This window comes from Parasteatoda tepidariorum, chromosome 10, assembly GCF_982258835.1.
Source record: "Parasteatoda tepidariorum strain Cologne lab strain chromosome 10, Ptep-v5.0, whole genome shotgun sequence".
In the NCBI taxonomy this organism is placed as follows: domain Eukaryota; kingdom Metazoa; phylum Arthropoda; class Arachnida; order Araneae; family Theridiidae; genus Parasteatoda; species Parasteatoda tepidariorum.
This window is the reverse complement of record NC_141764.1, coordinates 95,832,891-95,860,798: the sequence shown is the minus strand read 5'-3', so window position 1 is coordinate 95,860,798 and position 27,908 is coordinate 95,832,891. Positions and strand designations below refer to the sequence as shown.

Here is a 27,908-nt window from a genome sequence, read left to right as displayed (position 1 = left end):
CTTCCATTATGATTTTTCCCAGCGGTAGTAAAATGGAATTATAATTTCAATTGTAAGCAAAAAAATACGTTGTATTTGGAAATGCATTAGCTGACAACTATGTTAGAACGTTGGAAATGAATAGTAACTCAGTATTCGGCGCGAAGTGCCGCTAACTGATTAATCTAAATTTAATAGGCATAGATTAGGCAGTTATAAATTGAATAAGGTACAATGATATGATTGAGGAAGGGTTTGGAGAGACTCCATTTAAGAGAGAAAACTATATACAGGCACTAGCACAATTAATTAATTAATTATTTACAAGATGAATAACATTAATAAGCAAAATATATTAAAGTCAAGATATACAAAATTATTTGAATAGATACATAATTATTTACATTATAATACATGGGGTAAACTAGGTAGCACAAAACCATTGGTGTTATTGTTAATATAGTGACCCGGCCGTCCCGGCAAGTCACCGCTCGTGCCGGGTTGCTCACTATTCTTAGGCTTACAGATCTCTGGCTCCCCTGGATCGGACCGTAACCTCCGAGAAGATAGAAGGCCATGACGGCTACCGCCGAATCTTTGATGACTCATAGCTAGTCGTCCGCCTTCCATCAAGTGTAATCTCGACCGCAGCAACTTTGCAATGCGCGTTGTTTACTTATGTATACAGTGCGATAAATACGATCATTTTCGAGCGAATTATCTAATTTCTTGTTATAATTTTTGAGTTTCTTTTGTAAAACTTTCTTATTGTTTTGTTTACATTTTTATATTGTTGAAATTTCACAATTATTACTGTTTTTAAACATCGTTAAAAGATTTTAGTGTTAGCAATGCCGGACCGTTGTTGTGTGCCTGCTTGCAAGTCTAATTATACATCAAAAGCTGCTAGTGTCGAGTATGTCAGTGTTTTTAAATTTCCTAGAAATGAGGAAAGGAAGAAATTGTGGCTACGTAAAATCCCTCGGCAAAACTTTACACCATCTAAACATTCAGTGGTGTGCGAAAAGCATTTCCAAAATCATATGATCATCAGGGAAGAAGATTTTACAGACTCCAAAGGAATCACTCATAAAATAAAACGAGAACGCCCTATTTTAACTGAAGATGCATATCCATGCATATTTGATGGATGTCCCCCTTATTTGAGTGAAATAAAAACTACTCAGAGATCCAGTAGAGATGAAAAAAGACTCAAAATGGACAGTGAGATGATTTCATCATTTGTGAAAGATGATCAGATTTCTAATTTTAAGGAATTTGTGAATGAATTTTCTGCAAAGATGGAAAACTTCTTGCGTAGAGAAAATCTGCTTGTTTACCAAGCTGAGTCAAAATTTTTTGTTCTTTATATAAGTTATGATCCTTCTCCAGTTGTGCTAAAAAGTATTATAGTTGATGATAATATGAATATAAATATATACATAATGCAAGATCATTTGGATCTTAAAAAGCACCTGCACCATATTTTAAACAGCTCGACTAAAGTAAGTTTATGGAGTGAACTAGAAAATGTATGCAGTTTTATTTATAATTTTTCTGTGGAAAATAATGTCGAATCCTCCAAGGATATGTATTCTGCCGCTGTTGAAGTATGGGATCAGTTTGTGCAAGCAGAAGCATGTGAGGAATTTTCTTTTGAGGTGTTCGTTTCGGAGCAGTTAAAGCTTCACAAAAAATCACCAAATAGTCGAAGGTATAGTCCTCACTTGACAACGCTAGCCTATTCTTTGTACATTAAATCGGCTGCCTGCTACGAAGAGCTTCGTCAAAGCCAGATAATTTATTTGCCTCTATTAGACATCTAAAACGATTAACTTCCTTCCTCAGCTTATCACCATCTACAAACAATGTTAATAATGTTAGTTACTTAACAAAAAAATGCCAAAGCCTTTTAGCTCATGAGAAAACTGTAAGCTTATTAATTGATGAAGTACATGTAAAACCTGCAATTTCTTACAAGGGCAAAGCTTTGTATGGTTTTGCTGAAAATGCTGTTAATACTGAGGCAACATCAGTTCAAGCTTTCATGGTTTCTTCAATATTCAGTACATATAAAGATATAATTGGACTAGTTCCGGTGAAAAACATGAGTGCTTCAGATTTGACCAATTTTACCAAAACTGCTCTCTCGGTGTTGCATGGTTCATCATTCAATGTGCTTACTGTCATATCAGATAATAATAGAATTAATCGAAATATGTTTCAACATTTAAAACTTCAAGCTGAGGATTCAGTTTGTATTAAAAATCCTGTGGATAATTCTCGTCCCCTATTTCTCTTATTTGATTCTGTGCACATCGTAAAATCCATACGAAATAATTTACTAAATCAGATAGATTCAGAAAAGACATTTGTGTGCCCAGATTTTGAAGATTTTACCAAAATCGTGAATGTGAAATTTTCGTTTTTACGAAAAGTTTTTAACATTGGACGAAACTCGATTGTTAAGTATGCCCACAAGTTGTCTTTTAAGACAACTTATCCAACTAATATTGAGAGACAAAATGTCAACCTGGCATTGAATATTTTTGATGAAAGTACTCAAGCTGCAATTCAGATATATGGGGAACAAAACTGTTTTTCAAACTGGCAACCTACTGTTCAATTTTTGAAAACAGTAAAAAAGTGGTGGGATATTATGAACATAAAGAACACTAAGAAAGGTTTCCTTAAACGAAATGCTGCTTCTTTTCCATTTCGCTCTTTAAGTGATGAAAGGTTTCAATTTCTTGGAAATTTTCTTGCGTGGTTAGATGCATGGAAAAAGTTGAAACTGAAGCCTCGCTGTGGATGTTTGTCAGAAGAAACCTTTTATGCCCTCACCCAAACAACTCGATGCATGATATCCTTAATTGAACATCTCTTGAACCAAGGAAACTCTTATGTCCTCACAGGCAAGTTTCAGACAGACTGTTTAGAGTCTAGATTTGGCATTTACCGGCAAATGTCTGGTAGCAATTACCATGTTTCGGTAATTGATGTAATTGAAAGTGAGAGAAAACTTCGAATCAAAAGTATCCTCACTCTGAATTCAAGCAGTTTGGGGAACATTTTCTTTCGCAGTTTATGTGGTGATGATACTTCAGGTGACGTTGAAGAAGTGGACATTTGTGATTTCAGTGATGTCTTGTGCGACTTCAACGTCGATGTTAGTTGTGATGAAGTAGAGATTCTTACATATATTTCTGGTTATTGTGTCTTCAAATTAAATCTAACATGCAGTATTTGTTTAAAACATTATGCAGTTAATCATAATATTCTGATTGAACCTAGTGAGATTCACTTGGCACCTATTTCAGAAAACAAACCCGACTCTTTTATAAACATCGTAAATAGAGGAGGATTAAAGAAACCCTCAAGACTAATTTTAAACATAATCATTCATGCATATAGTATTTTTAAAAAGCTTTTAACTTCTGAATTTGAAGAAAACTTTCAAAAGTGTAACATGCCACAACATAAAGTTCTTGTAAACTTAATTAAATTTTATCTTGAGAACAGTGATTTGTTTTCACTACAAGAGAAATGTGACATTTGTGGAACTGAATTGTTTAATTCTGTTTGTAAAATTATCACCACCTTTAGTAACATTTGCTTAAAAAATTATACTAAAGTGCTATCTGACAAAAATCTTGTAAATTTACAAGAACGAAAATTGAAAAAATTCAAACCTCGTTAATTTTTTTGTTGTGCTTTTTATATATTACCTTTAAATTTGGTAAGTTATACTATCGCTGTACTTTATGTTATCTACTTTTTATAATTGTGTTGATTTTTGTCAATAATTTCTTTGTAGTCTGACTTTTATTAGTATAGTACCATTTCAAATTGAGAAAAATTTATTCTAAGTTATTTTCTTCTATTTCTTAACTCTGCAATGAACCATTAATGGACAATGTATCCATATTTTTTACATATTTAAAATAGCAAACCTGTTTGATAATAAATTAATACACAGATATTTTTTTAAATGATTTTAAATCTATGGTTTTTATTACCTAATTATTTTGAAAGAAATCAAGGCATACATCTGAAAAATTTTATTTTATCTAAATTATTATATTTCTTTCTTCTGACATTCTATTTCTTATCAGATATAAATGCTGAAATTTTATATTTATTTTTAACTATATATTTTGTGGAATGGCAGAAATTTCCTGCCCAGAGTATGAGTTAGTTCAATTTTATAATTAATTATCACAAATTTACCCTTACTATGTTTATATCATTATAAAATTTATTGAAAGAGTATTTATAGCATTATTTAAAAAATGTTACTTTTTTATTGATTAACGTTGACGGGCAGTATAATTCTTGTTGGTAATATATTTAAGGCTTGATGAAATCTATCATTAATGAAAGCTCGGGTGCTATTATTTTAAAATAGTAATATTGTTTTTTACATTATAATTTTTCTTAAACTCAAAGCCTGACCTTGATAAATCTATTTTCATTCTTCTCTTCGACATCAAAAATCTATAGAACAAATTCTCTTGGCTGTACATTTGATGAATCAACTATTCTTCTTGCTAGTACATTAAAATCAACAATATGTGTTTGATTGTGAAGTAATAAACAAACTTTGCTTTCATTATTGTAAAATTATAGTATTATGTTAATAAGAAAATTGAAATCTATAGTTTTCCATAATGCACTTTCTATTTATAAAATTCTATAGAATGAGCAAAAGAACTGTTTCAGTAAGTAAAGATAAGAATGTTAATGCTTCTATAATTCAAATATGTCTGAAATAAAAGAGGACTATGAAGAGATAAAAATTGATACTAACCATTTTAAAAACTGCATGTTTTATAACAGGCATAAATAAGTTTGGAAAAAACAATAAATAATTTCATTCATTCTGTTTATCACGATATATGCTTGTAAAATCTATTAAAGTTTCTGGTCTGTAAGGTTATGATGTTGAAAAGGTACCTCAATTTTTATATTGTATTGTAAATTAATGAATCCTCGCCCTATTTCCAAATACAATTTCAATTATGTTGAGTTAGGAAACATGGCTACACCATTGCCATGTTTCATGAAATTAACCTGTGTTGCTGGTGAAATAAAATTTTAGTTTTCTGAACTTAAAAGTAAAGGATTAAATATAATCATATAATGTATGTAATATTTAGTATTGAAATGAATACATTAATAAATTTGTTATACCATGAAACATTTCTGTTTATTTTATTTTAATAAATTTCCGTTAATGAACTGTCACCAAGTAAAAAAGTTTTCTGATACTAATAATTTATTAAGTGTATTTTAATGAATGAAATTAAATGATTTATTAATTTGGAGCAAATGAGAGAAACAATAAATAATTTATCAAAATATATGTTTGTAAAATACATTAAAGTTTCTTGTCTGTGAGATTATGATGTGGAAAAAGTACCTCAATTTTTATATTGTATTGTAAATTAATAAAGCCTCACATTATTTCCAAATACTATTTCAGTAATGTTGAGTTAGGAAACATGGCTACACCATTGCCGTGTTTCATGAAATTAACCTGTCTTGCCGGTAAAATAAAATTATAGTTTTCTAAACTTAAAAGTAAAGGATTAAATATAATCATATAATGTATGTAATATTTAGTATTGAAATGAATACATTAATAAATTTGTTACACCATGAAACATTTCTGTTTATTTTGTTTTAATAAATTTCCCTTCATAAACTGTCACCGAGTAATAAAGTTACCTGATATTAATGATTTATTAAACCATATTTAACGCAAAATTTTAATATGATTGTGATAACGCATTAGAGCAAATAAAAATTTTGAAATAAAATTGAACACAAAATTAATATAAATAACACTAACTTAGAAATCAAATTTCTTTCTATGTGAATCTAATTTATTTGAATTTTAACTCTGAATATTAATCTTTAGTAGCTTTCTTCCTGTACAGTAATAGTAGCGTCATAGATGTGAACTGTACTGGATTTTGCAAATTTCTCTTGATTTTCTGGCTTCCTAAAAATTATATTGGTTTCTTCTATGTTTTAGAAAGTTTTTTAAAATTTGGACATTTTCCAATGCAAGATATATGTTTTATTAAGTTTTTTGCTTGCTTGAGTATGTAAACAAGTTATTTCTATATGAAGTATTATATAGTGCTTTATTTTTCAAATTAAATAATATCTTACAGTCTAAAATTAATTCAATATCTCTTGCTAAAACAAATTCTAAACTCAAAAATAGAATAAACATTAAAAAACATTTATGAATTATTAAGTATTGCAGTCAATTTAAATCTACAGTTTTTTTTTCTTCTTATTTTATTCACATAATAGAAATCCCTAAAATCTCATACATTTTAGATAGTTTGAAATAATATAAATTCAAATTTTATAAAAATCTATTGGATTATTTCCTTTTAGGTTGATAGTATTCCTTGACTTTTTATTTTAATTAATACAATAATTAACATATGTATATGATACATTCTTTTTTTCAAATAGATATTTAACTTTATATTACAGCAATTTGTAATTATTTTTAAAATTTAGTTTCCAATGATAAAGCATTTTAAAATAATCATGTTTTTAATTTAATTCAAGTAATAAATTCTTTCAATCTTATTGAAAAATATTTTATTGCATATTTAATTATCTGTTAAAAATCCGCAGTGTTTCTTTCTTTTTTCCCAATGTATGATATTATACAGGTCAATTCATAATCTTTGAAAAGAATTTCTAAAAAAAATTCGATTTCCGAATGTTTTTAAAAACTGAATTTAGTTTTTTTTTTAAATAAGTGATGTTTAATTTAATATAATTGTCAGAATTATGGCTTAACGAAGCGATCCTTATTTTTCCCTTTTACATTCCTCCGCTATCACCGTCTTCTAGCTATGCTTCCCGTCGGACGGCTAGGTATGAGTCACTCGCAGCTGTCATGGCCTTCTTCCTTTCTCGGAGGTTACGATCGGACCCTGCGAACAAGGTTACTCCTTCAACAAGTTGACAACTATGATAATAACACATATTAACGTATATGCTTAATTTTTTTAAGAATAGTGGTGATCAAAATCATTTAAAAAATAAGTTTATGAAAAAAAATAATAGTATATATTTACCACCACTTTAAAAATAAAATTATACGCCAAATGTGTAAAAGTAGGCAGGTATGACTGATCTGATTGACCATGATTTTCCCTCATTGAATTTTGATCAGCAAACACGTATTTCTAACAATGTCTAATCTTCGATTTGGACGAGGTGGAAAGCGTTTTTCGCCAACCCCTCGAAGTGGTGCTACCATGACATCTACGGAGCTCATCGAGTACCTAAAGACCCCTGATCGTGAAGACGAAGGAAAAGTGATGGAAGAATGGATTGCACATCAAAGATCGTTGAATAGGAAGGAGCCGGATGAGCCTGAGATTGCTGACCTACAGATGGAAACTCCGCCAAAAGAGCCCTCGCCTGAAATTGATAGCCAACCTCCCAAAAAGAAAAAGGCGAAAAAGAAGCCCACTCTGCCTGAGAAGCAAGCCGAGATAGCTACGGAATCGGAGATCGAAGCCCCGCCCACCGATCAACCAATGAGCATCGAGAAGGAAGAGATCCCCAACCCACCGAAGATCCGAAAAGTTATCCGCGGCCTACCCAGCGATACCTCTACCGATGATATCACCAGCCAACTTGGGTCCTCAAATCTTGATATTTTCAACGTAGTTCAGATGAAAAAGAGAGAGGGAGATGGCTATAGGCCCCTCCCACTTTTTATTGTGACTTTGCCAAATACGGAGAAACATCTTGAGATCATGAAACTTAAAAGAATTACTGGGGTACGACATCAAGGTCGAAAGACTTCATGGTGGCCGTGGCCCCAAGCAATGCTACAAATGCCAGAAATTTGGACACTTGCAAAGGAATTGTTCAAACCATCCAGCATGCATGAAGTGTGGGGGACCACACTTCACATACCAATGCACCAAAGAGAGAGATACCCCCGCGAAGTGCGCCAACTGCTCTGGAGAGCACCCCTCATCATTTACTGGATGCCCAGCGCGCCCAGCTAAATTTAATTCCAAGAAAAAGCCATTGAATAAGATTTCCAGACTTCAATTTGCCATTAAAGAACTCTTTAGCGATCCTGAAGTTAGAATTTTAGTGGAATCACTCCTTAGCCCCGCCCACTAGTTCCTGCAGCAACCAATGAGAGAGCAGATCGAGCACTGGGCTCGTTTTCTCCGAGAATATTTTTATTCTCAAACTTTCTTTTCTTTCCCTTTCTTTTAGGTGAAGATAAACTAACTCCGATTTCTACATAATGATGGAAAGGTAAAAGGCCCCTTTGGGGCCTGAACGCCTTGAGCAATTTGAGACGACGACGACGACTGATCTATGGATGGGTGATCGTGGTTAAATTGCTCTCGCTAGACTTCCGGGTTACTGCTTCCGATATATTTTTACGCCGCAGATTGAAAAAACGCGCCATCATATTATTGCATATCTTTTGCGGTATTTCACATGTACAGAGTTCTTTCTTTCAGCCTTTAAACTTCAGCTTTGATCATAGTTGTTTAAGGTTGGTATTTTTTTACAATAATTTTTAACATTTATCATGTACTGTTAATTAGAATATTTTAATTTCAAATTTAATATCAATAATTCGCGATTTGTTTTATTGTAGTACGTCCTAATTTGTCTTATAGTAGGCTTACACGATTTCTTACAGATAGCTTATTTTAATATTACTGTTTCCCAAACCAATTTTTTAAGTTGCACTAAATTTTTTTTCTCTCAATGAAAATGTAAGTTTGATTTTATTTTTTAAGAAGTAGAAGCTTTTAAGGCCAGGTGTAAATCGTCATTAAAAATTATTAAACGAGATAAGAAACTCGAACTCTAATTCCGAATTGTATTGCTCTCTTTAATTGCTAAAGAAATGTAGCTTTTTAGTAACAAAATTATTTCAATAAAAGCATGATAAATCAAGGTAAGCTTTGCTTAAATGCCTTTATTTATCAAAATCTGAATTATATCCTCTTCTTACAAAGAACAACATGCAAAGTGGCTTTAAGTGAAGAATATTTTCTAATTAGGCTAACTTAAAAAGATATTTTTAAAATCGTTTTTTTTTTTTTAAAAGCCTGATTTTGTTAATATAGTTATTCAATGTTAGATTTGTGATTTTAATATGTGGTCTTGCAGAAAGAATTGTTTTTGAATTTATTAAAAGTGATTCATTTGAAATTTTAATATATTTTTTGAATAACAATCTAGAGTTTTGCCTTAGCCGATGTTTAGCTGAAGTAAATTTTCTTTAAATTAATATACTTAATTTTTCAATTTCTTTAGATTGTTTTAAAACATTTTCATATGTTTTTTTATATATTACATTTAAATTTTAATGATTCCAGTTGCTGATTAAACATTTAAAAAATATTAAATGTTTAAATTCTCAGAATATATCTTGTCTTTCATTCTGTTGGTCTATAAATCAAACATATTTCATTTTTTTTCACGTAACCTAAAGATCAGATGAATATTGAGAAATTACTTCTTTATAATTAATTCTACAAATTTTATTAGATAACTGAGAACCACTTCCTAAAATTATCTAATTAGTTATTGTTACTAGAATGTGCTGAAAAACATTTATATTTTGTCTTGCTAGTTTTAATTGTATATACTATAGGAGTGCACAACCTTTTTGAATGAAAGGCCACATGTTAAAGCATGCAAACTAATGACGGGCCACATGCATATTTAGTGAAATATGATTATTTTCATCTGAAAATTAGTGTTAAGTACCATATACTTTACAGTAAACTTAAAACTTGTTTTCATATAATTCAATACTATATAATATAAAAACTTATATATTTATTAATAAAAATACTGTAAGCAATGGCTCCAATGGGTCGCACATCAGCAGTCGGCGGGTTGCATTTGGCCCTCGGATAACAGGTTGTGCGTCCCTATTCTATAGCAATATTAGAATAATAAATATATATATATTCTTATCTGCATTTTTTGGTGGTTTTATTTTCTACATTTACATAAATTTGTTATTGATTCTTCCTAATTTTTTTTTAGATGAGTAGTTTGTATTTTCAAACTTTAGATAGAGATGCCGGTAGAAGGTATCAAGAGAAATTGACGATTAAAGGGGAGATTCTCCCTGATCCATTGGATGAAGATGTCAGGAAAAATGTGTTTACTAATGATGTGAAGAAATTGCCTAATTTGTCTTTTGGTGACCTTTTTACGTCTAAAAATGCTTATGCACCTGAATGTTTAAAAAATTATAAATCTTTAGAAGCATATAATTTTCTTTTAAGTGGTAAAGTGTTAGATTTAAAACTTTATCTACTTCATGTATTTGCAATGACTGTGGCGAAACAAATGAAAAAAGTATTTAAATGAAATGGATTTTTTTTCACTCTATACACCTCAAATAAAGTTTTTGTTACCCGATCCTTAAAGTTATTTCATTGAAAGGAAAACTTCTGCAGTGATGTTACAACAGGCGAAATGTATAAATCTTTTCTTGAAAAAAAAATTGTTATTTGTAAAAATGATATTACTTTGCAGTTTCACACAAATGGGGTTTAAATCTGCTTAAAAGTATTTATGGCGAATACAAGTTGTTGTAAACGAATTGCCATTTAAATTGCGAAAACCGCATGTCTATGCTGTATGGTTTGGAAAAGGATCTTCTCCAAGGATAGATACGCTTCTTAAACCTTTTATCTCTGAACAAAAAGAGTTGCACAGAGATGGTGTAACATTTGATTTCCCAAATAGAGAGGCTGTGAATATCAAAGTACATTGCATTTTGTGGACAGTGTGGTACGGCCCAAACTGCAAAACATGGTACAGTTTAATGGCTGTCTATACCGTTATAACCAAGGTACCAGTTCTGATAAGCCTAATGGCCGATCTTAGATCTATCTGCCAAATGTGGCAAAATTACGAATTGAAGAGGAAGGTTTGAGATGCTGTAAAAGCTACTGAGTAAATCAAACTTATAAGAGGGATAAAAGAGCCATCCATACTTTTTCTTTTGCCTCTCCTTAATATTGTAACTTCAATGGCGCACAATTATATGCATTCTGTTTTGCTGAGGGTCGTCAGAATGTTTTGTTTCGCATGGTTCCACTTTAAGATTCATAACAAACAGTTTTATCTTGGTCGACAAATGACTGAAATTATTGAAAAACTTATGATAATAAAACCACCTGTTGAACTTACAAGAACCTCAGGCTCACTAGAAAAACGGAAAATGTGGAAGGCTTCTCCAGAATGGAGATCATTCTTATTATACATTATTTTGTATGTCTTAAAATATCACTTTCCACAGATATATTTGAATCATTTTCTACTTTTTGTCTATTCTTTTAATGTCTTGTTGCAAGAAAAGGTGTCTAGTTTAGATATTTTAAATGCTATAAATGGAATTTTTAAATTTGCGCTATCTTTAGAGTTCGTATGGTTCAGAGTACTTAACACATAATGTCCATCTCTTTCACCACTTTCCCAAGTATATGGAAGATCGGGGGTCTCCTTGGGCATCATCAACCTTTGTTTTTAAACAAGGTAATGAAATTTTTTCAGTTAATTTGATTTGTGGAAGTTTTATCAACTATGTGAAGTTAATAGTGGCTATATATGCAATAGCATTATATACACTGGAAAGAGGGCTCCTTTTTCTTCTGATAACGTAACGTTCAAATCAACCACAAAGATTGTTTTGAGCCTAATTAAGGATCTACTCGATCAAAGATATTGTGTCACTCCGGGCAATTATTAAACATCAGTTGAATATGCGGAATACTTCATTACTGGAGGCACCGATATACAAGGAACTTTTAAGAATAAATAGACTTTGATTTCTTGAGAAAGTGAACATTCTCTCAAATAACGAGAGGAATCAGTGAATAGTGGAAATCTTTGAACTCCTGGGGTCCGACATCAGAGTCGAAAGACTGCAAGGACGTTTGGACATCTACAACGAGTTTGCCTGAATGACCCAGCTTGCATAACCAAACTACCAATGCACTACAGAACTCAAGACTTCACCACGATGTGCTAACTGCTCAGGCGAACACCCTTCGACCTTCAGTGGGTGCCCTGCGCGCTAACAATCTGAACAGTAAAAAAAACCAAAGCCTCACGATTGCAATTAAGGAAATTAAAGAACTCAGAACTCTTACATGATAGAGAAGTGCGATCCCTGATCGAAATTCTCATTGGCTCCTCCCACTGAAGTTGACCACAGCCGATCACTTATGCCCTTGTCTTGGACTAGAACTTTTCGAGAATTTATTCTGAAACTTGCTTTTTTTTTCTTCCCGTTAGATAAAGATTGGAAGCAACTAAGATCTTTAACATCAAGATGAAAAGCCCCAAATTTGAGACGACGACGAAAGTGATCTCAAAAAAATCACGAAAGGGGAAATTATAAGTTTTCAACTCGGAAAAATTTGTGTATTCAAATACGCGGATAAATAAAAAACCTGTATTGATGCTAAGCACAATTCACTCAATAGGCTTCGTAGATCACGAAAAATAAACAATGGCGAAGTTTAACAGAAATCTTAAAAAAATAAAGACTATCATTCGACGATGGGAGATGTTGATATGGCTGATCAGTGTATGTTTTATTACCCCACCGTTCGAAACCAACAAAAGAATACTACAACAAGATTTTTCGCTAAATTTTGAACCAAAGTGTTTGGAATTCATAGGTGCTATATAAAAAACTGGCAGTGTTCTCACTCATTTGAATTTTCGTGTTGAACTGATTGAGGATCTGCTAAAAACATATGGAAACGTGAAGACCGCCCCCACTCTAAATTATGTTGACCGTCTCACAAGTAGAGATTTGCCAACATATATCGATGCTACGGAAAAGAAAAATAATCCAACTCGGGTGTGTTATGTGCGGCAGAAATTTCGATTAAAAAGAAAAACGTATACGAAAGAAATCCCGTTTTCAATGCAAGCACTGCAATGTGTCATGGCGTGTTGCACCTAGCTTTGAACTGTTTCATACAATTGCTGATTTGTGAATCATTTGGTTTTAAACAACAAACGCAATTTAGTATTTTTGTTGTTAAACTAATATTTATTCATTTAATTAAAAATGACGTTAATGTGATAATTTGATGCACGTGAAAATTGAATATAAAAGGAAACTAGCTTTTAAAATAAAGTTTTGCACTTTATTTGACGAATATTTTAAAATAAAGTTTTGCACTTTATTTTAAAATATTCGTCATGTTCTTATGTAAAATTTTCAAACAATAGTTGTGTCATAAATTTTTATGTTTTCAAAAACAATTACAATTTAGTTCTTATTCATGTATTGATATTCATACTTTTACTTCATATATTTGAGTAATTTTTTATTTTTATGTAATATGATTGTTTTCTTCATTTTCTTCTACAACTAATACCTTAGTTTGTTACAGATCTATTTTAATTCTAATTAATATGAAATTATTAGAGGGAAATGATCGCTGTTATGAAGATCATTACTCACTGAAAAGTTAATAAAAGGTAAGAGAGTTGGCGAACATAATGTTAAATCAATGAAATGAAAGGTTCGTGTCGGAGTATGAAAGTAAGTTTCGTTGCCATTATTAAGTAAACAGAGATTATGGTCATGGATGAGTTGTTCAAATTTACGCCCCCGGTCATTGAAGGCGGAGCAACCCAACAATTCACTATGGCTATTAAAATCTCCGAGCAAAATAAAAGGTAACTGAACTGTCAGTGAGTTTAAATGTGATTGAGAAACGGGTGCATACTGTGAGTAGAATATTGATATGAATTTGAACAATGCAAGCCTGTAATGAGGTAGATAAGGAAAGTTGAGTAGATGTTAATGCATAAATTACTATAATAAATTAAGATTATCCGATACGCCATTTGTAGCAGCATGAAAATGAACTTTTGCGACACCTATTCTCCGATCCTAACCAGCACAGCGAATAAGCCAGTTGTTTTTTCCTATGACTTATTCAAGCCATTTGACGAAAATTGAAGAGCACGGTCTTTGAGTATGAATCGCTGATTTCACCCGTGTTTCTCACGATGGTTTTCGTTCGCTTCCTTTCAGTTTCTTTTTCTCAGTTTCAATTCGATTTAATTGTTCATTTAGCCAGGCATGTGCGTGAATTAGTTCTTTATAGTAAATTATTTATTAATTTTGAGAAATAGTTGATTTTCTTCCATCGTTTGTATTTTTCTGCCGCCAACAATGTCGGTTACCAAAAAGAAGAATCGTCAATACAGTGTTACATACTTTAAGTGTTCGGATTTGTTCTTTCACCGTCGAGCTCTCAGCTACTGTTAATAATATTTCTCCATATTAATTATAATTTCTAAAACTCAATTGATGGCGCTCTGCGCAGTAATGTAAAATCATTAGTTTTCTAATCAGTTTCCTCCATGACACTGTACCATTATCATCCTTTTGTTATTAAATATATATTATGTTAAAAGGCGTTTGTTATGATTGAAACCCCGAGATCTGAGATCATATCACCGTATTTAATATTGGCGCCCAACGTGGGGCTAAGAATTTGATTAAAGGTGAGGGCACTTGATTTAAATAATGGATTCATACGATGATTTGTAGAATAAAAGGAAAACAATTCGCTCTTTAACAACTCGATTGATAACAATAATTGAAAAAAATGTGGTCTATTTTGAGCAGTTCTGAAGTGAGTGAGCTCTATTCCTCAAAAGGAATAAGGTGGAAATTCATTGTTGAAAGAGCACCTTGGTGGGGTGGATTCTACGAGCGAATGGTTTGTTCAATGAAAATCATTCTTCGGAAATTACTGAGGAAAACATCTTTGAGTAGTGAAGAACTCGAAACAGTTCTATGTGAAATAGAAGCTGTGATTAACTCGAGGCCTATTACTTACGTGACTACAGACTCTCCAGATACCTTTCCTCTAACGCCATCCCACATGCTACTTGGAAGACGATTAATAAGTTTACCGTCAGTCAAGTTATCCGGTTTTGACTGCATGAGTGACAAAAAAATGATAATTAAAAAATTTAAATATCGAGAAAGACTTATAAATCAATTTTGGAAGAAATGGAAAAGGGATTATCTTTTAAATTTAAGAGCTGTCAATTATGTAAATTTGGATAAAGGTAATCAAAATTTTAAGGTAAATGATATTGTTTTGATTCATGATGACAAACTTCCAAGGAGCATGTGGAAACATTTCAAGGACGTGATAACAAAATAAGAGCGTGTGCTTTGAAAACAGATACGCCAATAATAAAACGTCCTATAAATTTATTACATAATTTAGAAGAACAATTAAATTAATATGAACATTCTATTTGAACCTTTAATTCACATTTATTATTATTTGAACATTTTATTTTACAATCATACTTAAGGTAATCATTTAACTTACAAATTAAGTTTACCTTAAGATATTATTTGAACTTTTTTGATTTAAAGAAAATATGCATACATATATAATTTCTTGTTTAAATGCATGTTTGTTTAAAATTGAAATATTTTGCATATGAAAGAATTTGTGTTGTGAAAATTGCTTGATTTATTATTCATGATATGATAATTTAATTTCATCAATTGATATTTACTTAAATTTCAATAATTTCATTTTTAGGTAAAAATTTGTTAAAGGTTTGAACTAATGCTCATGAAACATATTTTAAGAATTCGATTAATATTATTGCATTATAATCTTTATATAATTAAGAAGGGCTCATATTGTAAAAAGGTAAGATTATATTATATTTTAAATATTGGTACCTTACATTTGAGAAAAATAACTTTGATTAATATATGAAATGACTAAATTGTTATAAACTAAGAGTTTATCGGGGGGAAGTGTGTTAATAATATTTCTCCATATTAATTATAATTTCTAAAACTCAATAGATGGAGCTCTGCGCAGTAATGTAAAATCATTAGTTTTCTAATCAGTTTCCTCCATGACACTGTACCATTATCATCCTTTTGTTATTAAAGATATATTATGTTAAAAGGTGTTTGTTATGATTGAAACCCCGAGATATCGAACGAATTTTCTCTTCAAGTTGATGAGTCAACCTTGCCAAGTAATGGATAAAACCGAAACTGGAACTTCATAATATTCTACACAGGTTCGATCCCGAAGTGAAACACATCAGCTAATATCAGGTATTATTCGAGAGACAAGTGAAACGAGCAGGAATTAAAAAAAAGAACTGTGGGGGGGGGAATTATAAGTTTTCAACTCATAAAAATTCGTGTATTCAAATACGCGGATAGAAAAAAAAACCTGTCTTGAACCTGTATTGCGCAATTGACTCAATAGGCTTCGTAGATCAGGGGAAGAAAAAAAAAACAATGGCGAGGTTGAACAGAAATTTTAAAAAAAAAAATCAAGACTATCATTGACTACAATTCGATGATGGGAGGTGTTGATATGGCTGATTAGTGTATGTTTTATTACCCCACCATTCGAAACCAACAAAAGAAATACTACAAAAAGATTTTTCGCCAAATTTTGAACCAATGTGTTTGGAATTCATAGGTGCTATATGAAAAACTGGCGATGTTCTCACTCATTTGAATTTTCGTGTTGAACTGATTGAGGACCTCCTAAAAACATATGGAAACGTGAAGACCGCCCCCACTCTAAATTATGTTGACCGTCTCACAGGTAGAGATTTGCCAACATATAATGATGCTACGGAAAACAAAAATAATCCAACTCGTGTATGTTATGTGCGGCAGAAATTTCGATTCGAAAGAAAAACGTATACGAAAGAAATCCCGTTTTCAATGCAAGCACTGTAATGTGTCATTGCGTCTTGCACCTTGCTTTGAACTGTTTCATATAGTTGCTGATTTGTGAATCATTTGGTTTTAAACAACAAACGCAATTTCGTATTTTTGTTGTTAAACTAATATTTATTCATTTAATTAAAAAAGACGTTAATGTGATAATTTGATGCACGTGAAAATTGAATATAAAAGGAAACTAGGTTTTAAAATAAAGTTTTGCACTTTATTTGACGAATATTGGTCATGTTCTGATATAAAATTTTCAAACAATAGTTGTTTTATAAATTTTTATGTTTTCAAAAACAATTACAATTTACTTCTTATTGATGTATTGATATTCATGCTATAATAGGATTACTGCCATACGATGTCATCCAAATTACCGCAAGGAAAGAAGAAAAAACAACAAATGTTTACAGTAAGGTAAAAGAAATCCTGTTTAAAAGATTCAAATTGACGCCTGAGAGAATATACACCGACTCCTTCGTGACCATCAATACCTTGGATGGACCTACTAAGAAGATCAAGGTTTCATCCGGAGTCAAGAAAGGCGACCCCATCAGTGGACCTCTGTTTAACCTAGCCATTGATCCGCTGGTGAGGAGCCTGCAAAAAAGTGCCTCACCAGACGAGGTTCTCTTGCAAGCTGCTGTGGAGTTGACACAACATCGTCAGGAGAACCTCGTTGACCTCAATGACTCACTTGAGGACTTCGACATCTCCCAAGCAGCCATCTCAAGGATGCAAGACCTCAACAGCACCAACATCCCGACTTTGACCGATCCCAGACACCACGTCCTTGCATACGCCGATGATGTGAACATCCTTGTGGAGTACCCTGACGAGCTCCAAGAACAGCTTGATCGGGCTAACAACATCTGCCAGCAACTTGGGCTTGAGATCAAGGCTCCCAAGTGTTTCAGTATGCACCTCTCAGGTAAGCGGCCCGTTGGCATTAGGAATACTTTATTCTATATTAACACTCCATCGGGCGCGTTGATCTGACAGATACAGGCGTGTCAATATCTCTGCTTTTGTCCCCTAAAACATTTTCTTACGACCTTGACCTTATCAGTATCTGTCCATCTGGCCCCCTGCTACTTTGGAATGCGGTAGTGACCAGTTTGGTGTAGGAGTATTTCCTGTTTCTAAGCTTGTTTGGAATTTTGTATCTGTTAGATACACGCGCCCGATAACGTTTGTCTCGTGAAGCTACATGGAAGTATCGAGATTCCCTGAGCTTTTTTTATTTATCTTTTTTTCCTACGATGAGTGCTAAACGCTTTTTAGATTTGAAAAATCAGAAAGACCTAGAGCTAGTTCATAGTATTCTATTTAGTGATGGAAATGAGGAATTAAATGCTGAAGAATTTGATGAAAGTGATGCTGACGAAGAAGATATTTTAGAAACACGTGAAGTTGATTGTCATGGCAGTAAAAGTGTTTATAATAACTCAGAACTCGATGATGATGTTAATAATGATTATTTTTATGTAGGAAAGGACAATAATACTTAAATGGGCAAAACAGATCGGAAGAAAAAATTTGACTTAAATTTAGAATCGGATTCAATTATAATAATTGATTTGTCACTTTTATATTATGTATTATTTGTGCATAACTGTCCTTTTTATACTTTTTCAACAGTTTAACATGTTTAATTAAATGTTTTTACAGCATTTAAGTTTTGTAATAGCGTTTGTGATTAATAAATAAAAATTATTATTGAAAATATTAAAAAATATATAAAAATTAAAAATATATAAAAATTAAAAATATACATAAAAAACTAATAAAAGGTCCGGGTGTAAAAGCCTGGACCTAAAAAGAGTAAAAATAGGAGATTTAAAGTAATACATATTAACAGAAAACACACAAAACAGAGATGTATCTGACAGATACATCGCGCCCGATGCCGTAAGTTTCGAGACGCGCCCGACGGAGTGTTAATAATAACCCCATACGGGCTCTCGCTTAGAGTGAGGAGAAGGAGTTACTGGGCAACCCTGTGGGTTTCAGACTTTTACCTGCATACGCCACCATAAACAAGTACCTTGATCCGGCCAAGAACATCCTTGAGTCAAAGCCTGCTCCTTGGCAGAGACTCAAAGCCATCAAGACCGTTCTCTATCCGGCCATGATGTTCGACATGCGAGCTGGGAAGCACTCCAAGTAATCCTGGAAGGAGGTAGACAATTACATTAGGAAGTATGTAAAGGAGACCCTGAATCTACCTCCCAACGCAAGCAACCACTATTTGTACGGTGACAGGTCGGCTGGTATGATGGGCATCCCCCGCTGTGCCACTGACTCTGACATTGCCATGGTGGACTGCGTTCAAGCTTCTGACTTCCCCTGACAACAACATCTGTCAACTCGCTTGGAAGGACGTCACAGATTTGATGGCGAGAAGATACAAGATGCAGAGTGCTTCACAGGAAGATGTTTGTAAATACCTGTCTGACAACAAGCGGCAGGAGGATGCCAGATCAACCAACTCGATTTCCTCGATCTGGTCCAAATGCAGGAAGGCTTCATGTCGCCTTGGTGTGACATGGAAACTGAATAAGGGCGATCTGGTCTTGGAGTTTGGTAGGGCGATCCTGACAGTCAATGATCGTCGCCAGGTATTTAAGAAGTTTAGGCGAGAGGAGCGAACCAAGATCGCTCAGGACCTTACAACCAACTACAAGGACCAAGAGAAGGTACTGGGTGTAGTTGCCGAGTCTCCCGCTAGCTCTCAATTTGTGGATGACGGCCTATACACCAGGTTCTGTGACTGGCGGTTCGTACATAGAGCTAGACTTAATCTCGTGCCTCTGAATGCGGTCGGTGGAGCAGGGTAACCGAAGTGGAAACCACAGCACCCTGTGCCGGAGGTGCCACAAGTACCCTGAGACACTGCCTCATGTCCTCAATCACTGTATGAGGTACTCGAGACTCTTCCAACTCCGCCACAACAACATCGTGGCTAGTGAAGAATGCCGCTCTGTACAAGAACAGATTCAACATTTTGTATGAGAATCAAGCCGTCCCGAACTGTGGTGGTAAACGGCTTGACCTGGTGTTGGCGAAAGGTGACAAAGCCTACATCATTGATGTAACAATCCCATTCGAAAACCAGAGGTATTCCTTCCGTGCCGCCAGACAGAGGAAGATTGACGCCTACAAGGACGTGGAACAAGAGCTGAGGAAGACCTACAAATCAGTCGAAACCAACGCAATCATTGTGGGTTCACTTGGCTCCTGGGACACCTTGAACAACCTGGTCCTTCAACTTTTTGCCTCCAATATGATTGAAAATCCTGCTACATTATTAAGAGGTCACTCGAGTAGGCATTCGTAGTGGGGAAAATGAAGGACGAGAACAAAGGGCAGCTAATGACTGAATTTATTGGGTTAAAATCAAAGATGTATGCGTATAAGACATACTAAAAAAACAAACAGTATAAAAGAAAATTACTTTTCAAGATTATAGGGAATGTTTGTTTTGATAACAAATTTAAGTTTACTGATATGAATCTTATATACGCTCGAAATTGCATGACATACACTCAATAAAGCAAAATAATCTTGCTTTGTCATTTAAAGACGACATGTTAACAGCGATGGCATTACTACTCTTGCACATGGCCATTGATGGAATTAGAGTTATTCGGAAATTAATGATGAAATGAAGCCGACATGCAAGGAAAAAAAAATCACAGCGGATACAGTGGAAAAATGGAAGCTGATGGAGCTTTATAATTTGCATATGATCTTTTAAAAATTGCCAAAGCTCGATATTTGGAATACCTTGGAGATGGAGACTCTAAGGCTTATAATATTGTTTCAGAATCTAAGGTATACGGTACAGGTATCTCAATATCAAAACTGGATTGTGTAGAATATGTCATGAAAAAAATGGGAACCCGCCTTCGAAAATTAAGCGAAAAAATGAAAGGAGAAAAATCTGGCAGATGGGAAAAGCCTATCTGGTCGAAACCGTTTGATAGATGCGATGCTGAGATAGACAGAATTCAAACTTATAATGAACTTGCCATTAATCGAAATTTCAGTTCTGTGAAAGATATGCGACAATTTTTCTTCACAAGATCAGCACAGACCAATATCCTCAGCACGGTTTTTGCCGAAAGGGAGAAGATTCCTCGTGTGGCTACGAGAAGGCAAAAAATGAGTATTATAAACACAGTTTGCCAGTTGAAGTGGTCGAAGCAATGCGTCTTATCACGGATCTTTCCGGCCCTGATTTATTGAAGAAATGTCTCCATGGTAAGACCCAAAATCCAAATGAAAGTTTAAACAGTGTTATTTGGGCTCGCATACCAAAATCTACTTTTGTTCAAATAGATACATTGTCGCTGGGTGTTTATGATGCTATATCAACTTTTAATGATGGGAATATAACAAAAATAAAAATATTAGAAATGCTGGATACTGATCCAGGTTACTGGATGCAAATCGCTATGCAGAACAAAGATAAAGCCAGAATGAGGAAAACTGTTCATGCTCTTCAAACTAAAGAAGCAAGTAAAGATAAAAGACTACATAAAAAACTGAATGAAGATAAAGAGCGTAATGATAAAAAAAATAAAGTTTATGGGGCTGGTATGTTCAGAAAAAAAAGTAGGAGTGCATTCTTTACAAATTATTAGTCATATGTATAAGATGAAATATGTTACCATATTACATGCAATTTGTCACATGCATGATTTGAAATTATTTTTAAATAGTTTTAAACATGAAGAAGTGTATTTGTAACATTTTTATGTCTTAAGATAGTGATTGCTATGAAAAAGGTTTCATACAATATAAATAATATCTCACATAACGAGAATCATAATGTGTACATATTTTTATTTAAATTCATTATATAGATTGAATTGTTCCTTTTATAGAAATTTTATTTTAATATTATGTTTTTAAGCATTTAAAGTTTAGAATATGTCAAACATTTAGCATATTAAAGCAATAATTTGCCTTTTTTAGTCACTTTTAAAGTTTAAAATGCATTTTTCTCAAAACAGTGTTTTTAAAAGTTCGATGTACCTTTTCTAATAAACTACTCATGCTATTGTTTTGAAATTTTTTTGAGGATATTTCAGATTGTATCTGTTGTATGCTGTGATAATATTTTAGTATTAGTAGGAATAATTTTTGAGTTATGAAAGAATTTTGCCCAAAAATGTTGAATTGTCTTAAAAAATTCAACAAAAGATATTTATTAATAGTTATCACACTGAAAACATGTATATGTGTATATTCTGTGAAAAAAAATTGAAGCAGTATCTTGTTTAGAATCTGAGAAAAGGTACATCGAAAAAGGTCAGTTTTAGCATTATTGGTATATGCCCTACCGACTCCCCTTAAGCAAATCTTCATTTCTCTAAGACATGTCAGTTGTGGCGTCATCATTGCTGATTCGACGTATAATTTTAAAATCCCTGATGTTTGTTCAATTTTCACGGCCTCATTGATCTCATTACAGTCTACCCGAAAATATTGCATTTATTCAGATAGTTTGAGGGTGATGTGCCAATCGGGACACTTTGAAGAGTTGACTCACCCAATATTTTAAATTTTATACATCATTTGTTAAATTATTTTCATAAAATTGGGTTTGATATTTTATTTTGTTGGGTCTCAAGTCATGTAGGAATTTCAGGGAATGACTTGGCCGATGTTACTGCACGATCTCCTGCAAACCCTTCTATGGTTGCAAAAGTGGGATCTTCATATCAATAATAAATTGCGCACCATAAAAATTGCTTAGGTTACGTAATCGTAGGCAGGTCAAACTAACTCGTCTCCGAATCGGCCACACTCGAATGACCCATCTTCACTTGCTGTTTGGTGAACCTCCTCCTCACTGCAATACTTGCAACGTTTTACTCACGATTTTAATTACTTGTCCACGTTTTACCTTTTTCGATAGTTCCATTTCATGAAAAAAAGATTTGTTAAATTAAATGCATCATCCAAATATCTTTGAATTTCTACGTGCGATTGGTATTTCGCTATAACCGCTTTTACCCAATTTTATTCGCTCTGCATTATATTACGATGTACCGTTTCAACCTGTTTTAAGCAATTTTAATCAATTTACACTTTTACCTGACCTTAATGACTTCTGAATGTTTTGCGTATCATGCATATTTTTAACAATACATTTTGGCAAAACAAATATGCTTTATCTTACATTTGTTAAAAAAAGCCAGCTTGTTTGGCGCAGCATGGACCTTGTGATTAATGTACGTTTGTTATTATTCACATACTTATTTTTATTTTAGTTTATCTACAAAGGAGAAGCTCAGGAAGTGAGAATAGATTTGTGGCTCCACAATCATCATCACGATGTCATAAAGTGTGTTAAAGGGTTCTTTGCGCAATTTTTTTTGTGTACTGAATGCGACAAACCATTCCATTGAATGGAAGATCACCGCTGTACAGTAGTTTTTCCTATATCGATGGTTTATAAAGATACCGGCGCATCTGCAAATTTATAGTTTTGAGATTTGATTCATTTAAAGTTATTAATGAAAACTCTCCTCGTAAAAATGCTCCTATTCATTCAGTTTTCATTCAATCTGTATAATTTTTTGCACTTACCTATATTTCTACATTATCTACGAGGAAAATGAAACAAATTTCATATAAACCTTTAAATTTTGAAAATATTTGCAGATGTGTCATTATAAGATTTAAAGTTTTGCCCTGTAAGTGAGGCAAGTTTTATCTAGTACCGATGTATTCCATGTTATTTAAGTAGGCAAATTAAAAAAATTCAAATCTTTTTTTAAATTTTTATTAAATAAATAAATATTATTAAATGATATTATTAGAACAAATAAATGTTAAACTAACTAACAAATAACTGTTATTAGAACAAGAAATAAATTATTATTAGAACACAAGAAGTGTCGGTATAGCATAAAAACAATATCAATATACAGAGAGACTTTAAAAAGATAATGACACAACAACCATTAGTTAAATTTACTCACCAGCTGCGTGACTTCTCCCATCAATGTTTTGCGAACGACTGACACAACGGACAAAGCGTCACTATCGGCTGCTGGTATAGGCTCAAAATCGCGCGTAAAATTAAAAACACTAGTGCCTCCAGGAGGTACATTTTTGAAGTTACAAAACTGTCGTTATCCTAGTAAAATAGAGCATAAAATTACAAATATTTTGATACCAAATACTCAAAAAGTCATTTTTTGCACTTGTGCCGGTATCTTTATAAACCATCGATATATAACTATATACATTTATTTAATTATTATCTTTTTCTTTAAAGTTATATCACTATTGCGCCTGCCTGCATGGCTACTTATCGAAGTAATCATATCAAACCAGGAACAATCGCCATGGTACCCATAAGTGGATATATATATATAAAACAAATCATAGTGCAGATGCCATTCGGCAGTTGGATTTTACAGCGTTAAAAGAAAACAATACATCATTCTCTCAATAATGCAGGAGAAGAAAAGCTCAGACACACAAACCATTTATCAATACCACGTAAGTATGACTTTTAATATTTTAAATATTGAAAATAATGTATTTACTATTTTATTGATTGCTTTTTTTAGGGGTGCTTTTACCACGGATGCCAGACTATATCCAAGGGATGCCTTTTTTGAGAGGACGAACAAATGCAGTCAAATTATGTAAGGAAGACCTGTAAAATACGTTGATTTCACGTCTTTGTACCCTTGGGTAAGTTGAATACTAGAACTGTTATTTTTTTATATTATTTTCCTTTTTTTTAATCAAGTTTTATTTTATTTTTTTCCCTTATGTTTGGAGTTACATTTCACTTATATACAGGTCAATAAGTATTGCTCCAATCCGATCGGACATCCCAAAATTTTAACAGATAATTTGGCGAACATAGATCAATACTTTGGTCTTGTATACTGTAAAGTAGTGCCTCTTCGGGGCTTATATTTTCGCTCCCATGTCAGGAAAAGCTGATGTTTCCTTTGTGCAGGACTTGTACTGAAAATCTACAACAGTCTAAATGAACACATAGTAAAGAAGAACGAGCCTTTATTGGAACGTGGGTTAGTGAAGAATTAAAACTGGCCAAGAAGAAGGGATACTCCATCACTCATGTAAGAATGTATTCATACATTTATTTTTTCGTCAGATTCAATTTTTTTTTGTATGATTCTTATTTTATTATTATTATCATCACTTTTAGATTTACGAAGTCTACCATTTTGAAGAAACATCAGATAAATTGTTTAAAACTTACATTAGTATGTTTTTGAAAATCAAACAAGAAAGCAGTGGATGGCCTCCTGGGTGTGAGACAGAAGAAAAAAAAGCTAAATACATCAGAGAATATGAAGAAAAGGAGGGCATTAAACTTGACCTTGGCAGAATTGAATTTAATCCAGGACGGAGACAAGTGGCTAAGTTAGCCTTAAATTGTTTATGGGGGAGGTAAGACGTTTATTTCTTCCGTTTTTTAATGTTCTTTACACTTAATTCTTTTAAAATAATGTTTATTCAAAGTGATAATTTTTTTTCCAGATGGGGTACGAATGCGAACAAAAAACAAATGAGCTACGTGCATTCCATTCTACAGTTCAACAAATTATTAGCGGACACTACGAAAGTTGTAAACACTTTACTTATAATAGTTTTTTTCTTTGCAATTATATGCCTATTTTTTTTAAATTATTTGTAAATGAAGGATGTGTTTCTCCTCAATTCAGAAGTAGCGAAGGAAATCGTCACACAAGACAGTTCAACAAACATTTTCCTGGCTGCTTTCACTACAGCATGGGCCCGTTTGAAGTTATATGAAGAACTGGACAAACTTGGGAGAGATGTCCTCTATCACGACACTCACAGCATCATTTACGCCACAATCGGATTTAATGATTCTCCTATTGGAAATTTCCTAGGAGAACTCACGGATGAATTAGACAGGGACACCATTCAGACTTTTGTTTCTGGTAAGCACCATTTTCTTTTTTAATTTAATTAAATATTTTATTTCATTCATTATTTCATGAATGTTTTCTAATGAAACTTATTAAATTACATTCCCCCCCCCCCCGTATATTCAGGTGGCCCAAAAATTACGACTTTGAGACCACTACTGGGAAAAACAGCCTGTAAAGTTCGAGGGTTTACACTAAACTTCAAGAATTCGGCATTGATCAACTTCAATTCCATAAAAGAACTTTTAAAAGAGATGGGCAGTAGGATGGAAGTGTACTTTTAGAATCTGCATTCTACTGACGAGTGAAAACCATCAAATTAGAAAATCGAGAAGGGATCTTAGTTTTTATTCCTTGTTCACATAATTAACCGATTACTGTACCGAGGTTCATATAATTTCTACCGTAACGCAGTTAGGAGTTGATGAAGGTGAAATCGATGCAACCCCACAAACAAGTGAAAAGTATATTTCTTTTTTGAAAAACTTTAAAAACAGGTTTTAAATAATACGGTTTCTATATTCTTTTCGATTTTCACCGAGTGGTTTAGATCAACTTGTTACGAATTTATGTCCATAAGAATTTTTAACAATTAGGAAATTTTTCCGATAGCAAAGGTTTATTTTGTTTTAAAGAAAGGAGTTTATCCCTATGATTATATGAACTCTGTTGAGAAATTTGAGAATTCCTCTCTCCCTTCGAGGCATTTTTCAATCAGTTGGATGAAGTATCTATTTCTAGTCAGGATTATGAACACGCTAGACGTGTAAGGGATATTTTTTGTGTGAAAACGATGGGGGAATACTCCGATTTATACTTAAAAACGGATGTATTGCTTTTAGTCGATGCTTTTCAAAATTTTAGAAAAGTATGTTTGAAAACATACCAGCTGGGTCCTGCTTGGTATTTTACATCTCCAGGTCTTTCTTGGGACGCTATGATTAAGATGACCAGTGTACAAATAGATCTATTATCTGATTATGATATGTTTCTTTTTGTAGAGAAGGGAGTATCTAGAGGGGTGTGGTAAGGCAAACAACCCCTATAATTAAAATTAGGATTAAAATTTACCGACAAACTACTTATTATACGCAAATAATTTGTATGGATGGGTCATGCCCCACAGCCTACCTTTCAGAAAGAAGGCAGATCAATTTCTGATGAAACTCCCTTAAAGAAAACTGAAGCTGAGCTTCGAGACCCTGGAAAAATTTTTTTAATGCTAACCAGATAGAAACTCGCGGTCAGTCAAAAGTGTCAAATCTGTCTAATGCAACCATTAAAACTGCGTTGGGTCAAAATTTTCTTGTGAAGCTAATGGCTATAATGCTTTGTTGGCCAATAATCTTCTTTATCCATCTAAACGTGTGCTCCAAAGGAGGATTGAAAACATAAAATTTCCTTCTGGATTTTGCAAGAAGTACTGCAGCTCTGTGAGATAAAAGTACAAAAAGAAAATTAAATACAGCCAAGAAAAGTTAAGTAATTAAGCTATTGATGAGATGGCTATAACTCCTAGCATTGAGTATGACCATTCTTTAGGAATATACTTCGGAGGTGTAACATACCCCTCTCAAAAAGGAAAAGTCAAAACATGTTTTGTTTTTTATGCTAGGAAGTATAACTACAAGCTGGAAGCAAGTAATTACTTATTATTTTAGCAATTTAAAAACATAATCATAGAAATTATCCAAGAAAGCCATAAGATAGGTATCTTTGTTGTTAACGTTACAACGGATATAGGGTCATCAAATAGAAAAACTTCGGCATAAAGTGTAGCCGAAACGGTGTGGATAAGTCATCAATACCCCATCTTTGTGATTCAACAAAAATGGCTAATGTGTCTACAAGTGAATAAGTATTTTATCTTTACCACCAAAAGATGCTGTGTTGAAATTAGCGCCAAAATTAACTCTAAGACAATTAAAAAACAATCATTTTCAGAAAATGAAAGTTTCAAATGCAACAGCTGTTATTTCGCTTGCTAAAAACTACTGCATGGTTTTTGCAGCATGTACAAAGATGGTTTACTTTAATGACATCCCATTATTGCCATCAGTACTGAGTTTGGCTTTGCTGCGAAACTAAACATTTACTGTGATACTTGTAAAATGGAATACAGCAGTCATTTTTCAAGTCCACGA

The 27,908-nt window shown here is 33.0% G+C and overlaps 1 protein-coding gene and 1 pseudogene across 1 annotated transcript; both read left to right on the top strand.

The window, feature by feature from the left end:
• The first annotated feature begins 6,256 nt into the window (after window positions 1-6,256).
• Window positions 6,257-11,010, top strand: LOC147803096 (uncharacterized). Its single transcript, XM_087153414.1, has 2 exons — window positions 6,257-8,548; window positions 10,063-11,010. Exon 1 carries the CDS (start codon window positions 7,209-7,211, stop codon window positions 8,037-8,039), a length of 831 nt encoding a protein of 276 aa, XP_087009540.1. The 5' UTR covers window positions 6,257-7,208; the 3' UTR covers window positions 8,040-8,548; window positions 10,063-11,010.
• Window positions 11,011-24,783: 13,773 nt separating this feature from the next.
• LOC147803095 (uncharacterized) lies at window positions 24,784-25,262 on the top strand (annotated as a pseudogene).
• Window positions 25,263-27,908: the final 2,646 nt, after the last annotated feature.

Excerpts from the sequence above, each read along its gene's own strand:
- LOC147803096 (XM_087153414.1), top strand. The coding sequence starts at position 7,209 with ATGTCTAATCTTCGATTTGGACGAGGTGGAAAGCGTTTTTCGCCAACC.